This window comes from Sphaeramia orbicularis, chromosome 17 (genome assembly GCF_902148855.1).
Source record: "Sphaeramia orbicularis chromosome 17, fSphaOr1.1, whole genome shotgun sequence".
Classification (NCBI taxonomy): domain Eukaryota; kingdom Metazoa; phylum Chordata; class Actinopteri; order Kurtiformes; family Apogonidae; genus Sphaeramia; species Sphaeramia orbicularis.
The window spans coordinates 39,880,648-39,906,224 of NC_043973.1; the positions used below are offsets into that span (position 1 = coordinate 39,880,648).

At 35.5% G+C, this 25,577-nt stretch overlaps 1 protein-coding gene across 1 annotated transcript in view; it reads left to right on the forward strand.

Moving 5' to 3' along the window:
* The window catches only part of LOC115437945 (MAGUK p55 subfamily member 7-like), a 61,154-nt gene extending 42,028 nt beyond the window's left edge, over positions 1 to 19,126 (forward strand). The window contains exons 14-19 of the mRNA XM_030161348.1: positions 2,865 to 3,038; positions 6,575 to 6,655; positions 6,744 to 6,837; positions 6,925 to 7,033; positions 13,295 to 13,438; positions 18,793 to 19,126. Coding sequence (XP_030017208.1) covers positions 2,865 to 3,038; positions 6,575 to 6,655; positions 6,744 to 6,837; positions 6,925 to 7,033; positions 13,295 to 13,438; positions 18,793 to 19,023 — 833 coding nt within the window. The 3' untranslated portion in view covers positions 19,024 to 19,126. The remainder of the gene's footprint in view (positions 1 to 2,864; positions 3,039 to 6,574; positions 6,656 to 6,743; positions 6,838 to 6,924; positions 7,034 to 13,294; positions 13,439 to 18,792) is intronic.
* The last annotated feature ends 6,451 nt before the right edge of the window (positions 19,127 to 25,577 follow it).

Sequence of the window (25,577 nt, forward strand, 5' to 3'; positions counted from 1 at the left end):
TGACGTTACGGGCTCAGCTCCAGCTCATGACATGTGTTGCATGTCATCACTCGCCTCTTAGTCTTATCTCTTCTTTCACCCTGATTTCATATGACCCAGTAAAGCGGTAAAAAGCCTTTCCAAAAAAGTACTAAACTTTTTACGACTGAGTGCATTTGCAGATTTACTCCAAACTGACAAATACAACATGTTTTCCCTTTGACTTAACCTCATTCTGATTGCTAAATATATTTGTTTTTACACATTACTGCTCATTATGCACAAATGTACGTTTCAGAGTGAAGTCATTGGTTTAGTCCCTTGTAAACAAAAGTGTGTAATGCCTGCCATGTTCCTTCAGAATGAAGCCTGTAGAGGAAATGAACAGATATGCTTACACGGTGAAATTACAGCTGACGTCAAAGTGGAGCCTGGCACTATCACTTAGCTGCAGTTAACATCATGAAGTAGAGCGTGCGTGCCAAACCGGGCCAAACCACAGTCGCATGGCAGACGCTGGTTGTCAGATGGCCTACAAGTGACGCGTGACGGACTATTCTGGGATGTTTGACTCCAAGTCGTCGTCTCTTTACTCAGACTTGTACCACACATAGTGTAAAATCAGGATAGTGTTTGACGTCCATTTGGGTGGTAGTTCTGATCACAATCGTATCATCTTTGTCTGGTAACTTCATACGTATCACAATCCTTTTAATCAGAATCAGTTTATTTGCCATTTGCAGAAAAACTGCGTTGGAAAACGAGTTGCAAGAGCTCAGCATAAAAAGACATAAAAAACAGTACAAAGTAAAAAACAATGAAAAATTATATGAATAGGTTTACTAATAACTTTAATAACTTTTTATTACTTTTTATTCTTTTTATTACCTGTCTTTTTATTACTATTACTCAACCGACACTCACTTGGACAAAGTACATGAATATTTTAAGCCCATTTTAACAATTTTACAGATTTAATGGTTATGACATCAATCAATAACATTTTTTTTCAAATTCACCAACAACATAGATATTTGTAATACAGTTAGAAGTTAGCTTCTGTCAAAGAGTGACAAAAATAGCTAAGGCTATAATAGAGCAGCAGTGATATAATAAATCAGTGGTTCCCAAACTTTTTTGACTCGTGAACCTATTTTAACATCACAAATTTCTGGCGACCCCAGACATTCAAAATGGAGAAATTTTTTTTTGCTAAAATTAATTTATTTTTTGGTGCAGTGGTTAGCACTCGTGCCTCACAGCAAGAAGGTCCTGGGTTCGATTCCAACACCAGTCGACGGGGGGTGGGACCTTTCTGTGTGGAGTTTGCATGTTCTCCCCGTGTCTGCGTGGGTTCTCTCCGGGTACTCCGGCTTCCTCCCACCATCCAAAGACATGCACTAATAGGTTAATTGGTTAATCTAAATTGCCCATAGGTGTGAATGTGAGAGTGATTGTTTGTCTCTATATGTTCAGCCCTGCGATGAACTGGCGACTTGTCCAGGGTGTACCCTGCCTTCGCCCCTATGTAGCTGGGATAGGCTCCAAGCGACCCCCGTGACCCTAGTGAGGATAAAGCGGGTTCAGAAAATGAATGAATGAATAATTTATTTTTGTTTTTGTCATGTAATAGTTTGCTATACTATGTTGCAAATAAACGTTAATTTTAGATGACATTTAGGCTCTATAATGTATAATATACATACATATACTCTGTTCAGTTCATTTTTCTGACTGCGGGCAGGTTGAAGCATAGTAATGCATGTGGTCACATGATCATATCAATCAAGATATGCCCATTTTATTTGAACTTGATTTTTATTAGGAAAAATGTGTGGTGTTTTAATTAGAATGAAATATATATATTGAATCATTAAAAACATTTTTATTAGTAATTTTTTTTTTTTTTTTATCAATTACTGGAAATTTCAGGCGACCCAATTTGAATTCCTGGCGACCCCATGGTTGAAAAACACTGCAACAGAGAGTCTTTCCCCTTCTGGTTGAGCCCCTTGACCTTATTCTGAAAACTGAATGAATTATATTATTTACACATATGACATTTGTCAGTTTAAAAGATAATTTTTCAAGTCAAGAACGTCGTAGTTTGTTGTAAAGCTGTCAAACTATCAGAAAATCATGAAAATACATAAATATAAAGACGACACACCAGAGAGACAAAGAGGTGACATCATCATAACCATCTCTGTCCATAAGTCTGAAGATGTATCTGCATCTTCAGTTCTACTGTTTGACTGTAGTGATCATTCACCATCATCATTTAATACTTTTCCTTGTGCTACTAAATGTTTCTTTGCTATCTTTACCACAAATCACAAATTTTCTGACTGAGAAAATTAGCTTTTATATCACACTTGTGCACTTGAAGCACTTTTTATGTTCTGTATCTATTATACTGAGTTCTAATTTGTGTATTATTGGTTTAAGTATATACAATGCATAGGGAGAATTTCCCCGAGGAAACAATAAAATACATCATATTGTGTCATATTGTATATTGACAAACATTAAATGTGTGCATGGTTGTAAAATTGAAACAAGATAAAAGATGATCTGTCTTTCATCACTGACCATCATGCATATTTTTTTCCACTTTTATGTCACATGGGGAACAGTAGGAGTGACTTCGACTCCCTATAAAATTATTAAAACCCAACATAATTGCTAAATTAAGTTACTATGTTGCTAAAAATCCCTCAGGATTAATAAAGTATCTATCTATCTATCTATCTATCTATCTATCTATCTATCTATCTATCTATCTATCTATCTATCTATCTATCTATCTATCTATCTATCTATCTATCTATCTATCTATCTAAATGTTTACAGACAAACACCTGATCATTCTGTCTCTGTCGCAGCTGGGTTAAGGAGAAGTTTCAGACTGGGCCGGAAGGGAAGTCAGGCTCGAGAGGCAGCCCGGTCCAGAAGGTGGAGCGCTGGGGTTCACGGCTCCATCTGCCCCCCCACCTACATAGAGGTGATCCCCTACCACAAAGACCCCAGCGACAGGCACCGTTTGGTCGTTATGGTTGGTACGTATGCGCTAAATATAACCCAAAACCTCAGAAAAGAAGTGTTCCATCTTGTGTTTTTTTCTTGTGTTGGCAAAGTCGTAGACCACAGGTGTCAAACATGCAGCCCGGGGGCCAAAACCAGCACGCCAAAGGTTCTAGTTCCGCCCGCGAGATGAATTTGCAAAGTGCAAATTAGGGCATCAAACTCAAAAACAATATCATAATAACCTATAAATAATGACAGCACCATTTTTTCCCTTTGATTTAGTGCAAAAAACATTAAATTATGAAAATGTTTACTATCCTATAACAATAAAATGTGAATAACCTGAACAAAAACGAACAATCTGAAATGTCTAAAGAAAATTAAGTGCAATTTTAACAATATTTTCCCTGTTACTACATGTTTTGTGCCTTTGGAGATCTGCTCTGTAATGCATATGATAAGTCGAGGCATAATATTGATTGATTGATGGATTTATTTTGAATATGAATGTCAAAACAGAAGAACATAAATAAAAAAAAAAACACTTAAATATAAGACATATAATACAGATTCAAAAAGGAGTGAGAAGAAGTACAACTTATAAACTCCCACCCCTTCTCCTTATATAATTAATAACATTATAGTTAATATTGACAAAACTGTACTTGTATTTCTTAACAAATTTCATTTTTTCAGGTTATTAAGTGCAATTTTAACAATATTCTGCCTGTTACTAAATGTTTTGTGCCTTTGTAGATCTGCTCTGTAATGCATATATATAAATGATAAGTTGAGGCATAATACTGATAAAACTGTACTTACATTTCTTATTAAATTTCTTTTTTTTTTTCAGGTTATTCACATCGTTTTTGTTTGGACAGTTTGTAAATGTAAATATTGCCATAACTGAATGTTATTTTTAGCACTAAAACAATTTGGAGTTGTCATTATTTACTGGTTATCATGCTATTATTTTACTGGTCCGGCCCACTTCAGATTAAATTGGGCTGAATGCGGCCCCCTGAAGAAAATGAGTTTGACACCCCTGTTGTAGACTGTGACAAAGTGAGTGACTATCCCTCACCTCACCCTCCCCTATGGTGGCTGCCAAAATGCAAAAGGACCGCTTAGAGTCTGTATTTGGTCTGCTATAACACTGGGTTACAAAAAAATGTTTTTTGCAAGTTGTCTAGTTTTTTATCAACTGAATTAGGACCATTTTGCACCGCTAAATCCAAAAATGACATCTGATTTTCTCAATCAGGTCAGGTTTTTTTGCTAACTTGATTTTGAAAAATTTGATCTTCTCACAAAATTGATTACATTTTTGTGACTTTATCAGTTGATTTTTTATATAGTTCTCACCCAAAATAGGTTTTAAGAGAAAAAAAATCATTTAATCACTTGATTCCTGTTAGGTACAATGGTGTATTCACCGCAGATGTAGCAGAATACGTCAGGCTTATTTTTGCAAGATCTTCTAGTCAAGGCCATTTCATTCACCTGTAATATTAAAAAAAAACATTAATCATAAATTGGCAAAAGTAAAATCTTCAGAACTCGTTTATTGCAAGAAATATGAAAGAATTTTGTATCATATGATGTGAAAATGCCCATAAATGTAAGCAAAAATGTTAAAAAGCCTATATGTGGCATAGTTCAGAAAGTTGACCTGATTGAGCAAAATTAATGTGATTTTTGGATTCAGCACACCAAAATTATCCTAAATCAGCTCAAAAAACTTAAACAATAAATTTGTTGTTGACCAGTGTAATAGACGTCGGATGCCAACTGCTATAAAACAGACAAAAAAGAAGACAAATTCTGTTTTTGGGCTCAGTTTGATCCTCCTAGACTGTACAAAAAGTACCTGCAAATAAAAAAAAAAAAGGTTCTTCTAGCCAATATATACATTACCTCTTCAGATCTATTCATGGCATGTTTTGCTGTTCAGCTCATGTACAGTATCCCATGCTGTGATCAAACATGCTCTGTTTTATAGTATCACACAGCCTTTTTTTGTAATGACATAAAAAAAAAAAAAAAAAAAAAATCCAACGACCATCATCCCATTCACTATAAGGGCAATATTACTGAAGCTGCTGTTGATCAAAAGAAAAAGTAGCACATTGATGAAGATTTATGTCCCTTCTGTTGAGTGCAGGAACAATCCTTTCCCATCAAAACCACGTAAACACTGTCAGAAAACTCCAAGTCAGAATATATTGTGTTCTCTTGAATTACCTAGGAGCCCACCCCAGATTCACTTCTCTGCCAATCCTGCAGGTCTGCTTTCTGTATTTCTGAACTATATCTCTCTCTGGGGAGTTGTATGTTGGGCCACGCTGAAGGCCTTTTTAATGTCATATTACCACACAACTATAGGTCACCTGTGACAGAGGGAAATTAAAACAGAACACGTAAAAGTCGAAGAAGAGGAGGGAAACACAATGAACCGAAGAGGTGCAAAAACAACACAAGATAGAAAACGGATAAATGATAAATGAATGGAGAGGAGGGATGAGTGGATTGTGAATAAGATCGCTCCTAATGTCAGCCAAGTGCTCCATCATCAAACTGGAACAGTTAAGACAGCTTGGATTTAGATTTAGACCTATTCAATTGAGTTGGAGCTTACTCCGACGCTGGATTACGTTTTACTGTCTGCAGCGAAGGTTCCTCATTGACCGGAGTTCATCATTAAGAATATATAGCTTATTGGCAATGAGCGTTATAGACAGGAAAACCAGAACCTGAATAGCTAAAACAGGACCATCTGGATCATTTCTGACCAGGTTTTGTTTGCATTGCATACGCATTTTGAATGAAACAATAGTCTGTTATGCTTCAGGAAAGTTGATGAAAATAACTGCCAGCCTCTCTAAGCCCGACAGATCATGTAACTCTCGAAAGAAAAAAAAAGGTCAAATGAAAGTATCCGCAGTGCTCAGAGATGCTCCTCTCCATTTTTTTTTTTTGGGAGCAGCTGTTAAAAACATCAGCAGCCGAAAGAGTTGCGAGTCTATAAACTTGATATTTTGTAATGTATTGAGCTCATGCAACTCTGTGATGGAAATGGCAGGTATGTCAGGAATCCTACTTTCAGCGCTCCATTAGAGTCTGATGCAATCTGGAGCTGGAAGAACCTGCATTAGAGGAAAATCCCAGATGCTGCAGTCTGTGTGTGCATGTGGACGTGTGTGTTTCATCCTGTGCATCCTACACTATAGTGACACTGATACTGTGTGGCTTTGCAGATGTCGCATTTAGATGTGATGCTATGGATTTTCCAGAGGGCATACGAGCATTAAACATTCGATATAGTCGGAGAAAGCGAGTGAGGTCGGTTGGAGACTCACTTTCAGACTGAAATCAGAATGAAATCAGAGCTGTGTCTGTCTGACTCTCGTTTGCTCTCCTTCTCCTTCTCTAATGATAAAGACAGATGTGTCACCAGATCACTAAGCCCATTTCATGTTGGATTTGTCGTGAGGAAAACATTAGTTCACATTGATATTGGGAATGAATACCCTCATACAGAACTTGGTGTTTTAATCGTTTCCTCAAGGGCCCAGCGGCGTTGGCGTCAGCGAGCTGAAGAGGAGGCTCCTGATCGCAGACCCCGACCGCTATGGCGTCACTGTACCACGTAAGGCAGACTCCTCAGCTGTCACCTTTACCTCCTGCGCACAATATCATCTGTACACAGTGTTCAGCCTCATCCTGGTCTCTTCCAGACACGACACGTGAGAAGCGAAGGCAGGAGAAAGAAGGACTGGATTATCATTTTGTGTCAGTTCACATGTTTGAGGAGGGCGTTCTCAATGATAGGTAAAAATCCTGTGGTTTTTTTCCTCCAGCTTTGTCAAGAAAGCTGTTGATTTCCAGTCTTACACTGACTTTCCTTTGTGTCTTTAGGTTTATAGAATATGGGAGGTACAAAGGTCACTACTATGGAACAAGTCTGGACTCGGTTCACAGAGTGATGGCTGACGGCAAAGTGTGTCTGCTGAATGTACACCCCAGTGTGAGTGTCAGAAAAGGTCTAAGGGCTGACCGAATCTGGATTACTGAAGTCCCCATCAAAGAAGGAATTAAACATTTATATCATTAGAAACTAGAAAAGTACTCGGAGAGCGCAGACCTCCACCGAGGCCAATCAGTTCCTCCCCCGATAACCACCAGAATTTAATCATTTGTTCCTTGTGCCAGTATCAACATTTCCTGAAAAATTCTGCAAGATCCGTCGCCCCCACCCCACCCCCGATCACCACCAAAATTGAATCATTTATCAGGCTGCACTTGTAAATAAGAATCTGTTCTTAATTGCTGGCCTGGGTAAATAAAGGTTAAATAAAACTTATTACATACATATTTACTGTATATTTGAATAGAACAGAATAGAATAGAATATATCTTTATTGTCACTGTACATTTGTACAACGAAATTAAAAAGTGCGATTAAAAGGTACAATCCCTGACATAAAAAAACACACATACATAATCACACTTGCATAAAAAAAAAAAAAAAAAAATCATTTGTTTCTTGTGCCAGTATCAGCATTTCCTGAAATTTTCATCAAAATCCTTCCATAGCTTTTTGAGTTATCTTGCTAACAGACAGACAAACAAACAAATCCCAATGAACTCACTAGAAAAGCGCTTGGAGAGCGCAGACCTCCACCAGAGCAGATCAGTGTCCCCCCCCCCCATCACCACCAAAATTTTATCATTTGTTCCTTGTGCCAGTATCAATATTTCCTGAAAACTTCATGAAAATCCATCAATAACTTTTTGAGTTATCTTGCCAACAGACAGACAGACAAACCCCGATGAAAACATAACTTCCACCGTTCCTTGGAGGTAATTAGTTAAATTGCATATTTCAGGTGGATTTGTCCTCTCCTCAGAATTCAAAAGCATTATGGATGACTTAGAATTATTAATTTTGTGACAAGATACACACCCAGATTTCTTAATCAAGTCTAAAAGAGCCAGAATTGATGTTCCCAAATTTTTAAGAAAAAGAATCGTGTCATCAGCATAAAGAGCTGTTAGATGGTCGAACCCTCTGAGATCTACACCTGTGATCGTGGCGTGGTCCCTTACAGCAATGGCGAGAGGTTCAATTGTTAATATAAATAACAGCGGGGACAGAGGTAAATTGCATATTTGAACCTGATCACCACATAGAAAACAGTCAAAAAACAGGGCTTAAAATATTTAACAGTAATTTTGAGATGATAAAAGAATAAATGTACATAGATAGATAGACAGACAGACAGAAAGACTTTATTGATCCCTATCTGGGAAACTGTAGTGCAGCACCAGCATGACAAACACTAAAAAACAGAATATAAGAATAAAAATAGAATACAAGAACAAACACACTATACATAATACATCAGAAGAATAAAAATGAACTGTAGAAAATCCAGACAAACAGGATTTGTAAACAAAAAAAAAAAAACTGTAATGTGCAAAGTAACATCTGATTTTTCAGTAAGATGGAGGCGCATACAAATCAATAAAGTGCACAGTGGAAATATGGAAAATAAATCTGGCCACCAAATTGTTATTCAGTCCTGCGTCCAAGTGAACGTTTGTGTCAAATTCAAAGAACTTCTCTTGTTGTGTTCCTGAGCTACTGCATTCAATAAAAGGGACCACAAGTTTGATGATAGTATAACATTTGTTGCAGTGTATGTTATAAATAGTACGGGATTTAGACAACCCACTGGAGTCCAAAATATAGGACATGGGAATGTGAGGATTTTTAGGTGCTGTCAACTTCAGGTCAAAATGTTTTGTCGCAGTAGATCTTGATGTTATACATGCGCAGTCGCAGAAAAAATTATTAGACCACCCTTGTTTTCTTCGATTTCTTGTTCATTTTAATGCCTGGTACAACTAAAGGTACATTTGTTTGGACAAATATAATGAGAACAAAAATAGCTCACAGTAGTTTAATTTCAGAGCTGATATCTATCCATTTTCCATGTTTTCTTGATAATAACCAAAATCACTTCAGTTCTTACATCAATATTTATGGCATTGTACTGACAAAAACAGTCCTTTTAGGCATTCCATGTTTTCTTTTCTGTTTGTTTTAGTCACATGATACACACAGGAATTAGTACAGGATTGCATAACCATTGTTTTGATGACTTTTGATGGTCTAATAATTTTTTTTACGCAACTGTAGGTGGTAAATCAGAGCCATATCACATTAATTTTTCCCTTTGCAAAGGCATCGGTGATGTTCACGATATTATGTGGTCATTTAACCCATAAAGGCCAACTGTTACTTTTGTGTCAGTTCTCCAGAGAAATTTTCTCTATATCCAACCTTTCTGAAGGGATTTATCACCATTTATGATATTTATTTTATTAGCACATCATAAACAGCAAGAGAAAAATTAAAAAAAAAAAAAAAATTTTCATGCAAGTTACACCATTGTGCAGGAGAGGATAGAAGCCAAAAAAGGCTTATGTGAATACCTCCCCAGAAATAAACAATTAAAAATATGATATAACTGAAATAATAATCTAAAGTCCAAATCAAATGACATACAGCCTTACATTTTTTTGTAAGTTAGAGTCCTTTTCAGATGCTTTTTAAATAATGATAAAGAAGATGTTGATTATTCCAAAGGTGTGGTCCATGATATTTTAGAGAATACTGACTGACAGAAGTTCGGCAGTACAGAATTATCTTCTGTATTTTGCATTTTATCAGTATAAATCAGATACTTTCCCATATTTAATTCACTGATCATGAAGATGTTCATAAAAGCTCAGATTGAAGTTGAGGATTATTATATCAATAAAATAAAATCTAAAATCTATCATTAACTGAACATAAACCAAGTGTGTCCATCTACTGTCATTGATCGAACTCCATGGGTTTTACTGGTGAATCAATGTTGTAGAAGATGGTGGTGTTTCCACAGTAACTATGGAGCCACATGGGTCATATCTCAGATTCAGAAAACTTTATTTATCCCATACGGACAATTCATTTGCAGCTTACCACAGACATCAGCCCACATCCAAAGTGTAATGTGACAAAAATAAATAAATCTGTGTGCAAATACAAGATCATTGAAAGCAACTACGAGTAAAGGCATTTAAATAATCAACAAGAAATAATCAATAAATACAAATGCTATCGGTTCTGCTAACGGGTCAAAACATGGTATTCGAAATCTCTCTGACAGGACATTTTAGAGACAATCTGACAGATTAGTGTTGCTAAATGACCCACATTTTTACTATTAAATTCATTTTTGCTTTAGTTGGACCATAAGGGATTATCCAAAACAGGGAGCTACTTTATACTGAAATAAATGTTGGAATGGCAATCAGTTAAAGTTTGCTCTCTGACAGGACATTAGTGTCTTTTGACCCTAACATAAAAGAAAAAAAAATAAAAAAAAACTCAATAAAATGACTAAAATGGCTGCTGTCAGAGTTTAAAAGTCTCTATTACCATATCTGATGACCATGAAAAGATGAAAAACTGTATTTTATACCAATTATTTACATGTATTAATAGAATCAGTGGATCACAGGTATTAAACAGTTTAGATCAGTTGATGTTTTTGGTCTGTGATGGATATTTGGGTCTTTATGGGTTAATCTGATGTTTCTGAAGCTGCTGCCTAACTTTACATTTTATTGCGGCTGTAGAAATTGTGCCCATGTTGCTTTATAATAAACTTAACACTATTAAAGGTCAACACCACATTGTGAATTTGTCTTACCAGTGTTCATCTAATGCCAGCAGGGGGAAATGAGACCTACACTTACACATGTTCTCCAGCTGTTATTCTGTCACTGTTGCCACATTATGACAAAGGACGGTGATGATACACGACTGTAACTGATGACAGAGGGTCATCATGATGGAGTTCAGTGACTGGTTTGAATGTTAAGCCACATAGTTACTGATCATATTGTAAAACCGATGTCCAGTTTGTTGTTTTACCGCCAACATCTGGATGTTTCTTCCATCCAATCCTGCCAAGTATAGTTAATTTTTTCATTACTAAAAGAAAAAAAACAACTTCTGACTCATTTACTCCAGTAGGGAGACACTTCTGTATTTGTGTTATGTCATTTATTGTCTGTGCAGTAATCGAAAACTGTCAGAAGCCAGGATAAGATGGATAACATGTAACAGTATCCACATTACTAGAGTATTCACATTTCTCTAAACCTGGATGGTGTCTCTTTTGGAATATAATGCCCAAACACAACGACAGGATATCCAAACCTTATAATATCTGGGATACTGATGTGTATGTAAGGTTGGTGTTGAACTTTTCTTTAACCCATAAAGACCCAGTCCTACTTCTGTAGCAGTTCCCAAATGATTTTTTTCCTCTATTTTTAACCTTTCTTAACTGATTTATTACCATTTATTGTAATATTATCCTCTGTATTTAGCATTTTAAATAAAAATCACCTATTTCCCTATGTCTAATTTACTGATCATGTAGATATCCATAAGATCTCAGATCAATGTTTAGGGTTATTATATCATAAACAGGGAAAACTGAAGAATATATCATTAACATTGCAATTTTTCAGTGACCATCAGGTATTTTCCTATATTTAATTCACTGATCACGTAGATATTCATAAAAGCTTAGATTAAAGTCGAGGTATCAGAAATAGAGAAAAGTAAAGAAAAGGTGACTTTTTTCACAAATATTTCATAAACTGAACATAAATACAAGTGTCTCCATCTGCTGTCATTGATCCAACTCTATGGGTGTTACTGGTGAATCAATGTTGTAGAAGATGACAGTGTTTCCATGGTAACTACGGAGCCTCTGAACGTCCAAATGGGTCATATCTGATGACCATGAAAAGATGACAAACTGTATTTTACACCATTTATTCAGATTTATTAATAGAACAAGTGAGTCAACAAGTATTTAACATTTTTATATCAGTACCTGATTTTGTTTTGTTTTTTTACTGCTGTTGAGTATGTTTTCATATTAAACACTGAGGTTATAAAAATAGCAGATCATCAAGACAGTGAACACTGACTATGTAAGATTTGTAGAGCATTAAGATCCTATTATATTAACCCATAAAGACCCAGTGCTACTTCTGTAGCAGTTCCCAAAATATTTTTTTCTCTATTTTGAACCTTTCTTAACTGATTTATTACCATTAATTGTAACATTATCCTCTGTATTTTGCATTTTAAGCAAAAAAATCACCTATTTCCCTATATTTAATTTACTGATAATGTAGATATCCATATCTCAGATTAACCCTTTCATGCACGAATTATGAGAACCGTAATCAAAATTTTTTCCTGAGTGTTTTTATTCCTCTTTAGGCATGAAAAAAAAACAATGCGATTAAAAATTTTCTTCTGAAAAATAAATAATAATAATTAAAAAAAAATAATAATAATAATTTTAAAAAATTTAAAAATACATAAAAAAAATAATAGTGAAAAACAAAAAATCTTATGAACCTATTTTTTTACGAAGTTGCAAAATGTCCACTCAGCTGGATACCACATGTTTAATTTTTGACACACAGAAATATGTATTTACTGATAAATTGTGTGAAAACTGTGGGGAGGGCTTGTGATTCTGAGGCTTTATGCTCAGGAGAGATTTACATAATGTTACAAATTCATGCCAGAAAAGATATGTAGTGTCTTAAAACTTTTATAAAGATATGTGTAAAAAAACAACAACAACAAAAAGAACAAAATCCATGAATATACAAGAGAACAGCTGTAGAATAGCTGTCCACTGTAGTGACCAGTGTGCATGAAAGGGTTAATATTGAGCATTATTATATCATAAACAGGGAAAACTGAAGAAAAAGTGACATTTTTGGTAAAATATATCATTAACTGAACATAAACCAAGCTTTTTCATCCACTGCATTTGATCAAACTCCATGGGTGTTACTGGTGAATCAGTGTTGTAGAAGATGATGGTGTTTCCACGGTAACTACGGAGCCTCTGAACATCCAAACGGGTCATATGAAAAGATGACAAACTGTATTTTATACCAATTATTTACATGTATTGATAGAACTAATGGATCAACAGGTATTTAACATTTTAAATCAGTGATTAATTTTGGTCACCAGTGGATGTTTGGGTCTTTATGGGTTAAAAGATCACGTTCAGTTACAGTGTGTGGAGTCAAAATCATTGAACACTATTTACACTACATATTATAATATAAATTCTTGCTTCTTCATAGTCTTACTTTTACTTGTCTTTTCTTACCTTCACAACAGAAAATAAAGCATGTGTACACAACTGAATTCAGACCGTACGTGGTGTTTGTGACGCCGCCGCGCATCGAGGAGCTTCGCCTCACCAGACGCAGAGCCAAGTTCATGTGCGACGAAGAGGACAAGAACCCAGTCAGGATCTTTTCAGTAAGACAACATCAACACATGACACACACACTCCCCCCACTGTGTGAGGTCAGGTGCTTGTTCGTGTCTTGTAACATGCAGGGCGGTGTCAGGTCAAACAGCTCACACACCCACTGATGAACACATGGGTGACCCTGTGCGGTGGATTTAAGAGGCTTGTAAATGGAGTTACAAGGCTGCTCACTGGGTGGTTTCTCCATTCATGATGAGCTCACATTTTGTCCTAAAATTAAAGCATTACATATTGGGTGAGTAAGCAGCAAAAAGATAAATAAGGACATGAGGGGAGGGGTTATATGTTTCGATGTAGGATCTTTTTTTTTTTTAAGTAAAACCATGTATGTCTGATATATTTTAACCCATAAAAGACCCAGTGCTACTTTTGCGGCAGGTCTCAAATTAATTTTACTCTAGATTTCACCTTTCTTAAATGATTTATCACCATTTATTCTAATACTATCCTCTGTATTTTGCTTTTTTTTTTTTTTTTTTTGGGAAAACCATGTATTTTCCTCTTTTTAATTCACTGATCACATAGATGTTCATAAAAGCTCAAATTAAAGTTGAGGGATTTTATATGAGAAACAGAGAAAACTGAAGAAAATGTTGCATTTTCAGCAAACATAATAATAACTGAACATAAAAACAAGCGTTTCCATTCACTGTCATTGATCCAACTCCATGGGTTTTACTGGTGAATCAATGTTGTAGAAGATGATGGTGTTTCCACGGTAACTACGAAGCCTCTGAACATCCAAATGGGTCATAGCTGATGACCATGAAAAGATGACAAACTGTATTTGACACTAATTATTTACATGTATTCATAGCTTTAGGGATTCAGAAGTTACTAAACAGTTTAGATCAGTAGATTATTTTGGTCGTCAGTTGCTGTTTGAGTCTTTATGGTTTAAGTAAAATCATGTACAGGGTGGGGAAGCAAAATTTACAATGAACATTTAGTTGTTTTTTCTCAGCAGGCACTACGTCAATGGTTTTGAAACCAAACATATATTGATGTCATAATCATACCTAACACTATTATCCATACCTTTTCAGAAACTTTTGCCCATATGAGTAATTAGGAAAGCAAACGTCAAAGAGTGTGTGATTTGCTGAATGCACTCGTCACACCAAAGGAGATTTCAAAAATAGTTGGAGTGTCCATAAAGACTGTTTATAATGTAAAGAAGAGAATGACTATGAGCAAAACTATTACGACAAAGTCTGGAAGATACTATTAAAGAAGAATGGGAGAAGTTGTCACCCGAATATTTGAGGAACACTGGCACAAGTTTCAGGAAGCGTGTGAAGGCAGTTATTGAGAAAGGAGGAGGACACATAGAATAAAAACATTTTCTATTATGTAAGTTTTCTTTTGGCAAATAAATTCTCATGACTTTCAATAAACTAATTGGTCATACACTGTCTTTCAATCCCTGCCTCAAAATATTGTAAATTTTGCTTCCCCACCCTGTATGTCTGATATGTTTTAACCCGTAAACACCCAAAGCTACTTTTGCGGCAGTTCTCAAATTAATTTTTCTCTATATTGACCCTTTTTTAAAGTGATTTTTCACCATTTATTATACTATTATCCTCCGTGTTTGGCATTTGTCTCAGTGAAAATCAGGTATTTTCCTACTTTTAATTCACTGATCATGTAGATTTAATGAAAACTCAGATTAAAGTTGAGGGTTATTATATCAGAAACAGACAAAACTGAGGAAAAAGTGACTTTTTCAGCATACATATTAATAAATGAACATAAAAACAAATGTTTCCATTCACTGTCATTGATCCAACTCCATGGGTTTTACTGGTGAATCAATGTTGTAGAAGATGACAGTGTTTCCACGGTAACAACAGAGCCTCTGAATGTCCAAATGGGTCATATCTGATGACCATGAAAAGATGACAAACTGCATTTGACACTAATTATTTACATGTAGTCATAGCTTTAGGGATTCAGAAGTTATTAAACATTTTAGATCAGCAGATTATTTTGGTCGTCAGTTGCTGTTTGGGTCTTTATAGGTTAGGTAAAATCATGTATGTCTGATATGTTTTAACCCATAAAGACCCAGTTGCCTCTTTTATGGCAGTTCTCAAATAAATTTTTCTCCATATTTCACCTTTCCTAAGTGATTTATCACCATTTATTAAAATATTATCCTCTGTATTTGACATTCGTCTCAGTGAAAATCAGATATTTTCCTACTTTTAACTCACTGATCATGTAGATTTAATGAAAACTCAGATTAAAGTTGAGGGTTATTGTATCAGAAACAGACAAAACTGAAGAAAAAGTTACTGTTTTAGCAAAGATATCAATAACTAAATATAAAACAAGCGTCTTTATCCACTACCATTGATCCAATTCCATGGGTTTTACTAGTGAATCAATGTTGTAGAAGATGACAGTGTTTCCACGGTAACTACGGAGCCTCTGAACGTCCAAATGGGTCATATCTGATGACCATGAAAAGATGATAAATGGCATTTTACACCAATTATTTACATGTATTCATAGGATTAGTGGATCAACAGGTATTAAATCAGTAGATGATTTTAGTCGACAGTGGCTGTTTCAGTCTTTATGGGTTAAAACGTATCAGTCTGTTTTCTATGATTTTTTTAATATATATGCTGCTGTTCAGTATTTTTTCATATTTAACACTGAGGTTATAAAACCAGTAGATCATCAAGAGAGTGAACACTGACTATGTTGGATTTGTAAAGCATTACAATTCTATTACATTAACCCATAAAGACCCAGTGCTACTTTTGTAGCAGCTCCCAAATGATTTTTTTCCCCTATTTTTAACCTTTCTTAAGTTATTTATGACCATTTATTGACCATTTATGAATTTTACACCAATTATTTACATGCCTTAACTGAATTAGCAGATCAACAGGTATTAAACAGTTTAGATCAATAGATGGTTTTGGTCGCCGGTGGATGTTTGGGTCTTTATGGGTTAAGTAAAAAAAAAAAAGATGCTGTGTCACATTTCTTCCCATCTGTCTTGACATTCAGTGTTTGACCCCTGCTGCCCATTTGGCCCTTATTAAACCCATGGGGTCAAACACCTGTGATGCAGCAGGATGGACCTTCTACAGGGCTATGCTTTCAGCTTCCACTACAGCTGCTGTGAAACGCTCTCCTGTCCTTTACTCTCAGCATGTAATGACGAGTTCTGCCTCAGTATTGTTGATCGGTCATGACCATGCATCCCACATCCTGTTATGTTACAATATGTTCAGGTTGTTCAAGAAACAGCTTGTCTCAGGGTGTTTTTGTCTCCATGTGGCCACCGAGTCATTTCCTCACCATGAAGAATTTACACTGTATGCATCTTGGCTAAAGTACACGGATACCACATGTACCATTTTATTAATGACAGAGGTGGAGGAGGAACAACAGATCACAGAAGAGACTTCACTGACACTGAACTGGGGAACACTGGTTTCCAGTATTGGGCATTCCAATACTGAAACAATATGCAACCAGTGTTGTGCAAGTTACTTCCAAACTGTAATCCATTACAGATTACATGTTACTGTTATTTAACCTGTTTTACCCTGACCATATTTTGAGGGGAAAACGCCTCAAAAGACATACCCAAAGTAAATGAAGAATTACTTATAATACGTATAATAATAAGGTTCATATGGATGTTCTTGGTGTCTATAGACAGTTAGAGACCTCACAGAATCTATTCCCATTGTCTAAAATATTGTATCTATTACTATGCCTGAGTAAACTGTAACAAACTAAAAGAGAAATTAGAATTTTTTATCCTCGCCTGTTTTTTTTCGGCTGGATTGACGATGATATGCATAAATTAATTGTTCGTGTCAGAGATTTTTAATAGCGTATATTTCACCCGACAAAGATTAAAAATCATGTTTGAACATTAAAGTTTGCACTAAAATACACTTTTGATGTACTTTTATTAACATTAGGGTCTAAATTTTGAGCAAAAGTTGAAAAAAAACATCCATTGCCCTGATTTATTATATTTTTATAGCAGATGAATATTAATATAATTTTTTTGGCCCGCGGGCGGGCTGATAGGGCTAAAGGGGTTTTAAAAGTAATTCCTTACCTTATAATATTACTGTCTCAGAATTGTAATAAGTTACATGCCTCCAGTATTACTTTTGGTTTACATACAGACTCTCGACATAAATGGCATGTGCACAGTAGAACCCCCCCCCCCAATACACAATACAAGAGATAGGACAGCCTTGGGAAGCATAAATTTACGCCCCGAAGTACATGTGGACAGATAGCTCAGTAGGGAACGCTATGGTCTACGATGTTTGAATCCCAGTAGGAACGCTTGCATTTTTTTCACATTTTACTTGTTCAAACAGAGGATGTCGGTGGATAAATCTGCAATTGTTCATAGAAGTTCAAGTTTTTCACATTTGTTGAAAAGGGATAGTTTGTAAATGTAAAGATTTTCATCATGTAAAATTACATGATGCACTTTGAAGTGTTGTATATTATTATAGCATAAGAAATTATTGTTTTTGTGACTACTGATGACTAAATTGTTTCATTTTAGATGCACTGTTTAGATCAGTAGTTCCCAACTTTTTTTGGCTTGTGGCCTCATTTTAACATCACAAATTTTTATGTTGCTAATATACATTAATTTTAGACAACATTTAGTCTGTATAATGTATATTATTATGAACGGAGACAGAAAATCCAGGTGTAGATTACTGCACAAAGTGAGAATTTTACTTTCCTTGGTCAGGATATGTACAGTCAGTCCAGCTTGGATTTACAAGGCTGACAATTAATACTGAACAAACAAGAACTCAAACTATGAATTATGAAAGAGCTACAGCATCTGAAACCGACCACAATGAACATTTGGTCGATAAACAGAACCATAGTGCTACAGAGTTTGTCATGTTTTTTATGTATTGTGATTGTCTCTCTCAACTCACCATATATATATTTTTAATAGTATTTTTTTATTATTATTTTTTTTTAAATCAATTACTAGAAATTTCAGGCGACCCCATTTGAATTCCAGGCAACCCCACGTGGGATCTTGACCCCAAGGTTGAAAAACACTGGTTTAGATTATTGTGTATAGTACTCTCATGTTAGCATATCATGTTTTTATGTAAAAACTAGCTGTATCAAATGAATGTAGGAGTAAAAAGTGTAACAATTGCCCCTGAAATGAAATGGAGTAGAAGTATAAAGTACCATAAAATCAAAATACTTAAGACACGTGTGAAAACTTCACTAAATTACAGGACTTGTTACATTCCACCTCTGATTCCAGGCATTTCCTCGACTTTCACCTGGTGTGTTTTGTTCGCAGGAGGAGGATTTTGAGGACATGCTCGACTTGGCAGAATCCATGGAAAACCAGTATGGTCACCTGTTTGACAAGGTGCTGGTGAACGGAGACATCGCCGTGGCGTTCAGGGAGCTGAAAGCTGACCTCCAGAAGATAGACGAGGCAGACGTCCAGTGGATTCCTGCGGAGTGGGTCTGCCCGTCGCCAACAAAAGCACGCAGAAGTTGCAGTCATTTAACAGGCTGGATTTAATCCTCGCTGTTGGATTTAGACCTCAACATTAACCCATAAAGACCCAGTGCTACTTTTGTGGCAGTTCCCAAATGATTTTTTTCCCTATATTTAACCATTTTTAAGTGATTTATCACCATTTATGATAACATTATCCTCTGTATTTTGCATTTTTTAGTGTAAACCATGTATTTTCCTAGATTTAATTCACTGTACATGTAGATGTTCATAAAAGCTCAGATTAAAGTTGAGGGATATTATATCAGAAACAGACAAAACTGAAGAAAATGTGACTTTTGGAGTAAAATCTATCATTAACTCTTTAAAACCTGACATGTCATTGCTGACTCTTTCACTTTTTGTGCAGTTGGAAAAATTCCAGCGGGTTCTGAAACCTGAAACTTTGCGGGTTATGGGTTTTATTAGATCATTACAGTGATGATTTATCATCATTTATGATAATATTATCCTCTGTATTTTGCATTTTTCAGTGTAAATCATGTATTTTCCTATATTTAATTTACCGATCATGTAGATGTTCATGAAAACTCAGAGTAAATTTAAAGGTTATTATATCAGAAACAGAAAAGAACTTAAGAAAAATTTACTTTTTCCGCAAACATGTCTGTAACTGAACATAAAAACAAGTGTGTCCATCCACTGTCATTGATCCAACTCCATGGGTTTTACTGCTGAATCAATGTTGTAGAAGATGATAATGTTTCCACGGTAACTATGGAGCCTCTGAACGTCCAAATGGGTCATATTTGATAATCATGAAAAGATGAATAATTGTATTTTACACCAATTATTCACATGGATTGATAGGATTAATGGATTGACAGGTATTAAAAAGTTTAGATCAGTAGATGGTTTTGGATATTTGGGTCTTTATGGGCTAAAACTGATTTTCTGAGTTTAATAATAATAATAATAATAATAATAATAATAAAACATTTTATTTGTATAGTGCTTTTCATGGAACTCAAAGACACTTTACATAAAGCAGATAAAAACAGAAACCAAACACATTAAAAACAGATGAAAAGTTTGAGACCGTATTTGCATCAGTGATGAAGTTTTTACCGACAGAACACAAAAACGAGAATTTGTTTCATGTAAGATGTGTTCTACCTCTAAAACTTTAACCTTGAACACAGAATTGTTGGCATATTTCACATATTCTTTCCTTTGTAAAAGACTCTGGTGGTGATGACCATAGATTTCCATAGTGTCTCTTAGTGTGTAACTAATTAGACAAACAGAATCCATCTCTCTCCCTCTCTGTCTGTTGTCTCAGAGCCAGTTTTTCTGTTGGCATTTGGCTGAAATAATGTTGGCTCACAGGCCAGAAAAAAAAAAAAAAAAAAACGAAAAGAAAAAACGGAAACTCTCCAGAGCTTGTGGCTGAATGTAATCCTTCCCTGCCAAGTCGCAAACATCAGCATGTAATTATTCTGACAGCTGCTGCACTTCAATTAACTGTAATGTACACCAGAGAAATATTATTAGTAGCAGTCAGGGAGACACACTGCAAAATGAGGACGCACATAATATAATAGTTAAAAGCCTGAGATGAAGCACAATGAAAACCTGTTTAACGGTTATAAGCTGCAGATTTCTGTGGCGTGCGCAGAGGTGGATGGGTATATATTTATATATAGAACGACCATGTGAAAAAACGTGCTGTATTTAAGGTTTTTACATGTTTAAGGCTTCATACTTAGAGGTGCAGTTGTTGTACATGACTTATGATGTTAATATTCTTTAAGTACATTAATAGTTGTGTGTTTTGTTGTCATATTTAAGTGATGTTAAGGGAGAATCTCTTAAGCTCCGTACTGACTTCTATTGTTCTTTTATTGTTTTTATTCCCTTTAGTTTTTAATGCTTTTATTTTGTGATGTGACACTGTCTTTGTCCTCTTTTTGTAGTTAATAAACTGCTATTTTGACTTTGTATTTAACATCTGTTTGTCCTTTTTCTTTTGCATTTGTTTGGCTTTATTATATCGTAACTTCTGTTGCTGCTTTGCATTTTGAGTTTTTTGTTGCTTTGTCTTAATAAGGAGAGCATGTTGAAGTAATACTTCATGCACTACAATTAGGTTATTGAGAGAAAACCCTCAAAGATCTAAACAGTCACTGGTGACCAAAAGCAATCTGATCTAAAATGCTTAATAACCTTTGAACCACTAACCCTATCCATATATTTTAATAATCATGTAAAACGTAATTTCTCATTTTCACAATGGTATCATATATGACCCATTTGGACATTCAGCTGCTCTGTAGTGAACATTAAAATGTGTAATTTCCTGCAACACTGATGCACCATTAAAATCCATGTAGTCTACCCAATGGTAGTGGTTGGAGATACTTGTTTTTATGATTTGCTCTGTTCTAATATAATAATGTTTGAACTTACTCTGAGCTTTTATCACCATCTACTGTACACGGACAATACCTGATTTTCAGTAAAAGCAGACGACGTTACAGTAAATTATGATATATCACTTATGAAAAGTTAAATGTGGAGGAAAATTCATTAAGAAGTCGTGACAAAAATAGTTCTTGGTATTTAAGGGATGCTTTAGACTATAGTCAAGTGAAATAAGTCATAAAAAGTAATATAAGTTAGCTTAAAAAATACGAAAAGAAGCTAAAATGCTGCAAATACTCTGATTTTGTTTCCCAAATCAGTGATTGTGTTGTATGGAAAAGATCACTCCCTACTTGTACATAGTTTTTTTCCCCTCTCTTTCTCTTTTATTTGGTTATCTGCCTTTCTTTTCAGTGTCTGGACATAAAACAAAAATATTATTTTGACATTTAGAGTGGACGACAGATGTATGATATATGTACATATGATGTAGCAGATGCGAATGTCTGATACTGAATGTCAATAAAAATTTAATTAAAAATAAATGAATAAAAATGCTGCAATACTTATTCTACTAAGAATCACAAAAATAGATGGTAGGATACAACTGAAAGTAAAACCAACCTACATTTTAGGTCATTGTTCATTACATTTCTTTTTTTTATACAGGAGAAACTGAGAGGCAATTAAAACAACAGTATTAGTAATGGCTTTTCCATTGGATATCTGTGCAAAACTTTACCGATATTTATTAAATGTCGAAAAAACAGAAGTGCGTAATGTCGGTTTTTCCATTAAATCACAAATGCATTGATTTGTTTATTTATTATCAGGAGATGACATGAGAAGTCATTCCATAAACATGACGATGAACGTAAATATGGTGATTTACAGATATATTCATTATTATCATATATTACCCCCCTATCCTGTACTAAATTAAAAAATGATTCACTTTCCTGATGTGTCCACACATACTGCACCATGTTTCTTTTAAAACTCTTCTTCTTTGCTTGTTGTAACGTCTGTTAGCATTGTTTTTTTTTTTTTAATTCACGTGACTAGTTGTACAAAAAGGTCTTTCATTGCAGTTTTGCATCGTATACCAATTTCGCTATGCCCCCCAAAAAAACGCCTCTTGCCAGCGCTAAAACTTTTGATCAAAAAACTAAAAATTTTGGCTAAATTGTTGTTTTTCCATTAGGCAAATTTTTATGTGCAAGTTATATTCACGCAATTTGAGGGTCAATGAAGTGACATACCAATTTCACTACGCTCAAAAAAAGCACCTCTTGCCGGTGCAAAAACTTTTGATCTAAAAACGACAAATTTTGGCGAAACTGTCATTTTTCCATTTAGCAAATCTTGAAGCACAAGCTATATTCGTGCAATTTGAGGGTCGATGGAAAAGCGACTAGTGCCAGTGTGTTAACATGCACTCATGTTTGCGGTTCCTTAGCCGCAGACTCTAGTGTTATCTTTAACATAAGCTGCTTAATCGAATTCCTTGTAACGGCCACATTCCTCTACATTCAGTGGGTTTCCTTCCTCCTCTCAGTCGCTGTGGTCAATTGGGTGTGAAAGAGTGTTAATGTGTCTATCATGTCATGCTTGGGAGGAAGAGGGAGCAGCATGATGTGGAGAGACTGCAATGGCTTTCCAGGGACTTGTGCCTTTGCAGACGTACACAGAGAAAGTTACGACCGCACATAAAACCCTACTGTAAAAGCATGGTGAGGCTGGAGGATTAGGCTGCAGGGAGAAAAAGCATATGATTATGTCTCAGGTATTTATTTTACTTTAGAAGGGGCTGCTCTCGACAAAACGTGACAGACTAAACCTGGATTAAAAAAAAAAAAAGAAAAAAAAAGTGGAACAAACAGAGTTGAGATGCACCCTGTATGTTACGTCTGTTAATTAAAATGTACAACCCAGCCTTTTGGGATGACCAACACATTTCTGCTGGGCTTAAAACTCAACGTCGGCCAAGCATGGCAGTATAATTTCATCACACCACTGAGAATCTGCAGGCACCCTCTGAGATCATAATGATGCCATTAAAGACACCGGCGCGATCCAATGAAAACCCACCGTTTTATGTTCACTGCAGCTCCCACTTCAAACATTACACAGACGCATGATGTCAATTGGTTGCGGATAATTTGGCTCAATCATGTAACTGTCCGTTCAAAGTATGTAAAAATAAATACTACTGATGTTGAACAATATCTTCATCTTTGCGTGACATGTTCATAACTTTAAACAACCAACACGCTGAAACGCATAAAGTATATATGGGAGTTAATTCCACCAAATGAAAGCAGGCGAGGTCAGTTACAGAACGCTGTAAATTTCATGAAAAGCTGAATTCGAAAGCAATAAAACATACCTTTATTTAGTTCAGTTCATGCAGAGGTTTTGCTACTAAAATCTTGTCCTGGTATGGTATGATCAGAAATTTGGTAGTAACTTTAGATTAAAACCTCTTGAGACCCAGCAATGTATTTTTATCTTCTGTAGGAAACAAGAGTCTCACAGTTTACTTAAAAAAACAAAAAGAAAGAAGGAAAACAATAATGCTGTACATTCCATTAAATAAAGATTTACCTGAAAAAACTGTTGCATTATGCTGTTTCCAATCAGAGCAATTGTATAATGTAAAAAAAATTTACTTTCCAGGGTCTCAGGAGGTTAATCCTGCAAGAGGTATTGCAGTTTAACTTAACCCTTTTGTCAGGCAAGTGACTATTTTTGCTCATTTTCACACACATTACAAGACAGTGACAGCACCAGTTCCAGTGAGGACAGTGAGTCAGCAATCTCAGGTCCAAAGTGGTCTCCAGGGTCTGTAAGGTCCACCTCTGCATGAACAGTGAGTGGACCTGCTTTGTTAGGTACCATGAAGTAATGGTACTAATGTAAGGAATGATGTTCAAAGGGATAACGTGGATGTGGACAGACAGCGTCTGGATCTGCACTTATGTCGATCTAATGTTCTAAAAGTGATGTTCTAATGTTCTAAAATACATGTTTTTCTTGTATGTTTTATATTTACCTCTTGGATTTGCAACTCATGGGTAAGGAACCAAATATAGTAAATTCACTAACCTTGATTTTCTACATAATAATTTTTTAAAAATTGAAAAATTTCACAATATAAAGTCTTGTTATGTCTTCCAATAACACATTAAAGTTGAAATGTTGAACTTCTTAGCATTTCTGAGTGCCCTATAAAAGGTTAAGGGGCCAAAAAAGAGGATTTGTGCCGGTGTAAAACTTTGTAAATCTGGCCAAAGTGATAATGTATATGTTAACAGGTGTCTGGATCAGCACTTACGTTGTTCTAATGTTCTAAAATACATGTACAGGGGTTGGACAAAATAATGGAAACACCTTAAAAAATCAACAAAATATAATTTAATATGGTGTAGGTCTGCCTTTTGCGGCAATTACAGCCTCAATTCTCCGAGGTATTGATTCATACAACTTGTGAATTGTTTCCAAAGGAATTTTAAGCCATCCTTCAGTTAGAATACCCTCCAACTCTTTTAGAGACGATAGCGGTGGAAATCGACGTCTTACTTGAATCTCTAAAACTGACCATAAATGCTCAATAATGTTGAGGTCTGGGGACTGTGCCGGCCATACGAGATGCTCAACTTCATTAGAATGTTCCTCATGCCATTCTTTAACAATTCTAGCTGTATGGATTGGGGCATTATCATCTTGAGGTGAAGGTGTTTCCATTATTTTGTCCAACCCCTGTACGTTTCACATTATATATGGTTTTCTTTGTTTTTCTTGTATTTTTTATACATAGCCTAATTCTTGGATTTTTTTGGTACTCATCCCTATAACACCAAATGTATCATATTTGATACAAGAGTTTTGAAGCCCTCTACATGATCATTCATTCATTTTCTGAACCCGCTTTATCCTCACTAGGGCCATGGGTGTCCCTTGGAGCCTATCCCAGCTATTTACAGGTGAAGGCGGGCCCTCTACATGATCAGTGTGATGTATTTTTTTTTCTTGAAAAACCTGATGTATACAATTAGATACATGCAATACACAGATAATCCACCAGGAGGGAGGAATTCATTCACCAGAGGCCTTTCCAGTGACACTACAAGACTGTCATTAATGAGGAAGAAGGAAGAACTTTGGCAATTTTGAAAAGGAATGACCAAGTT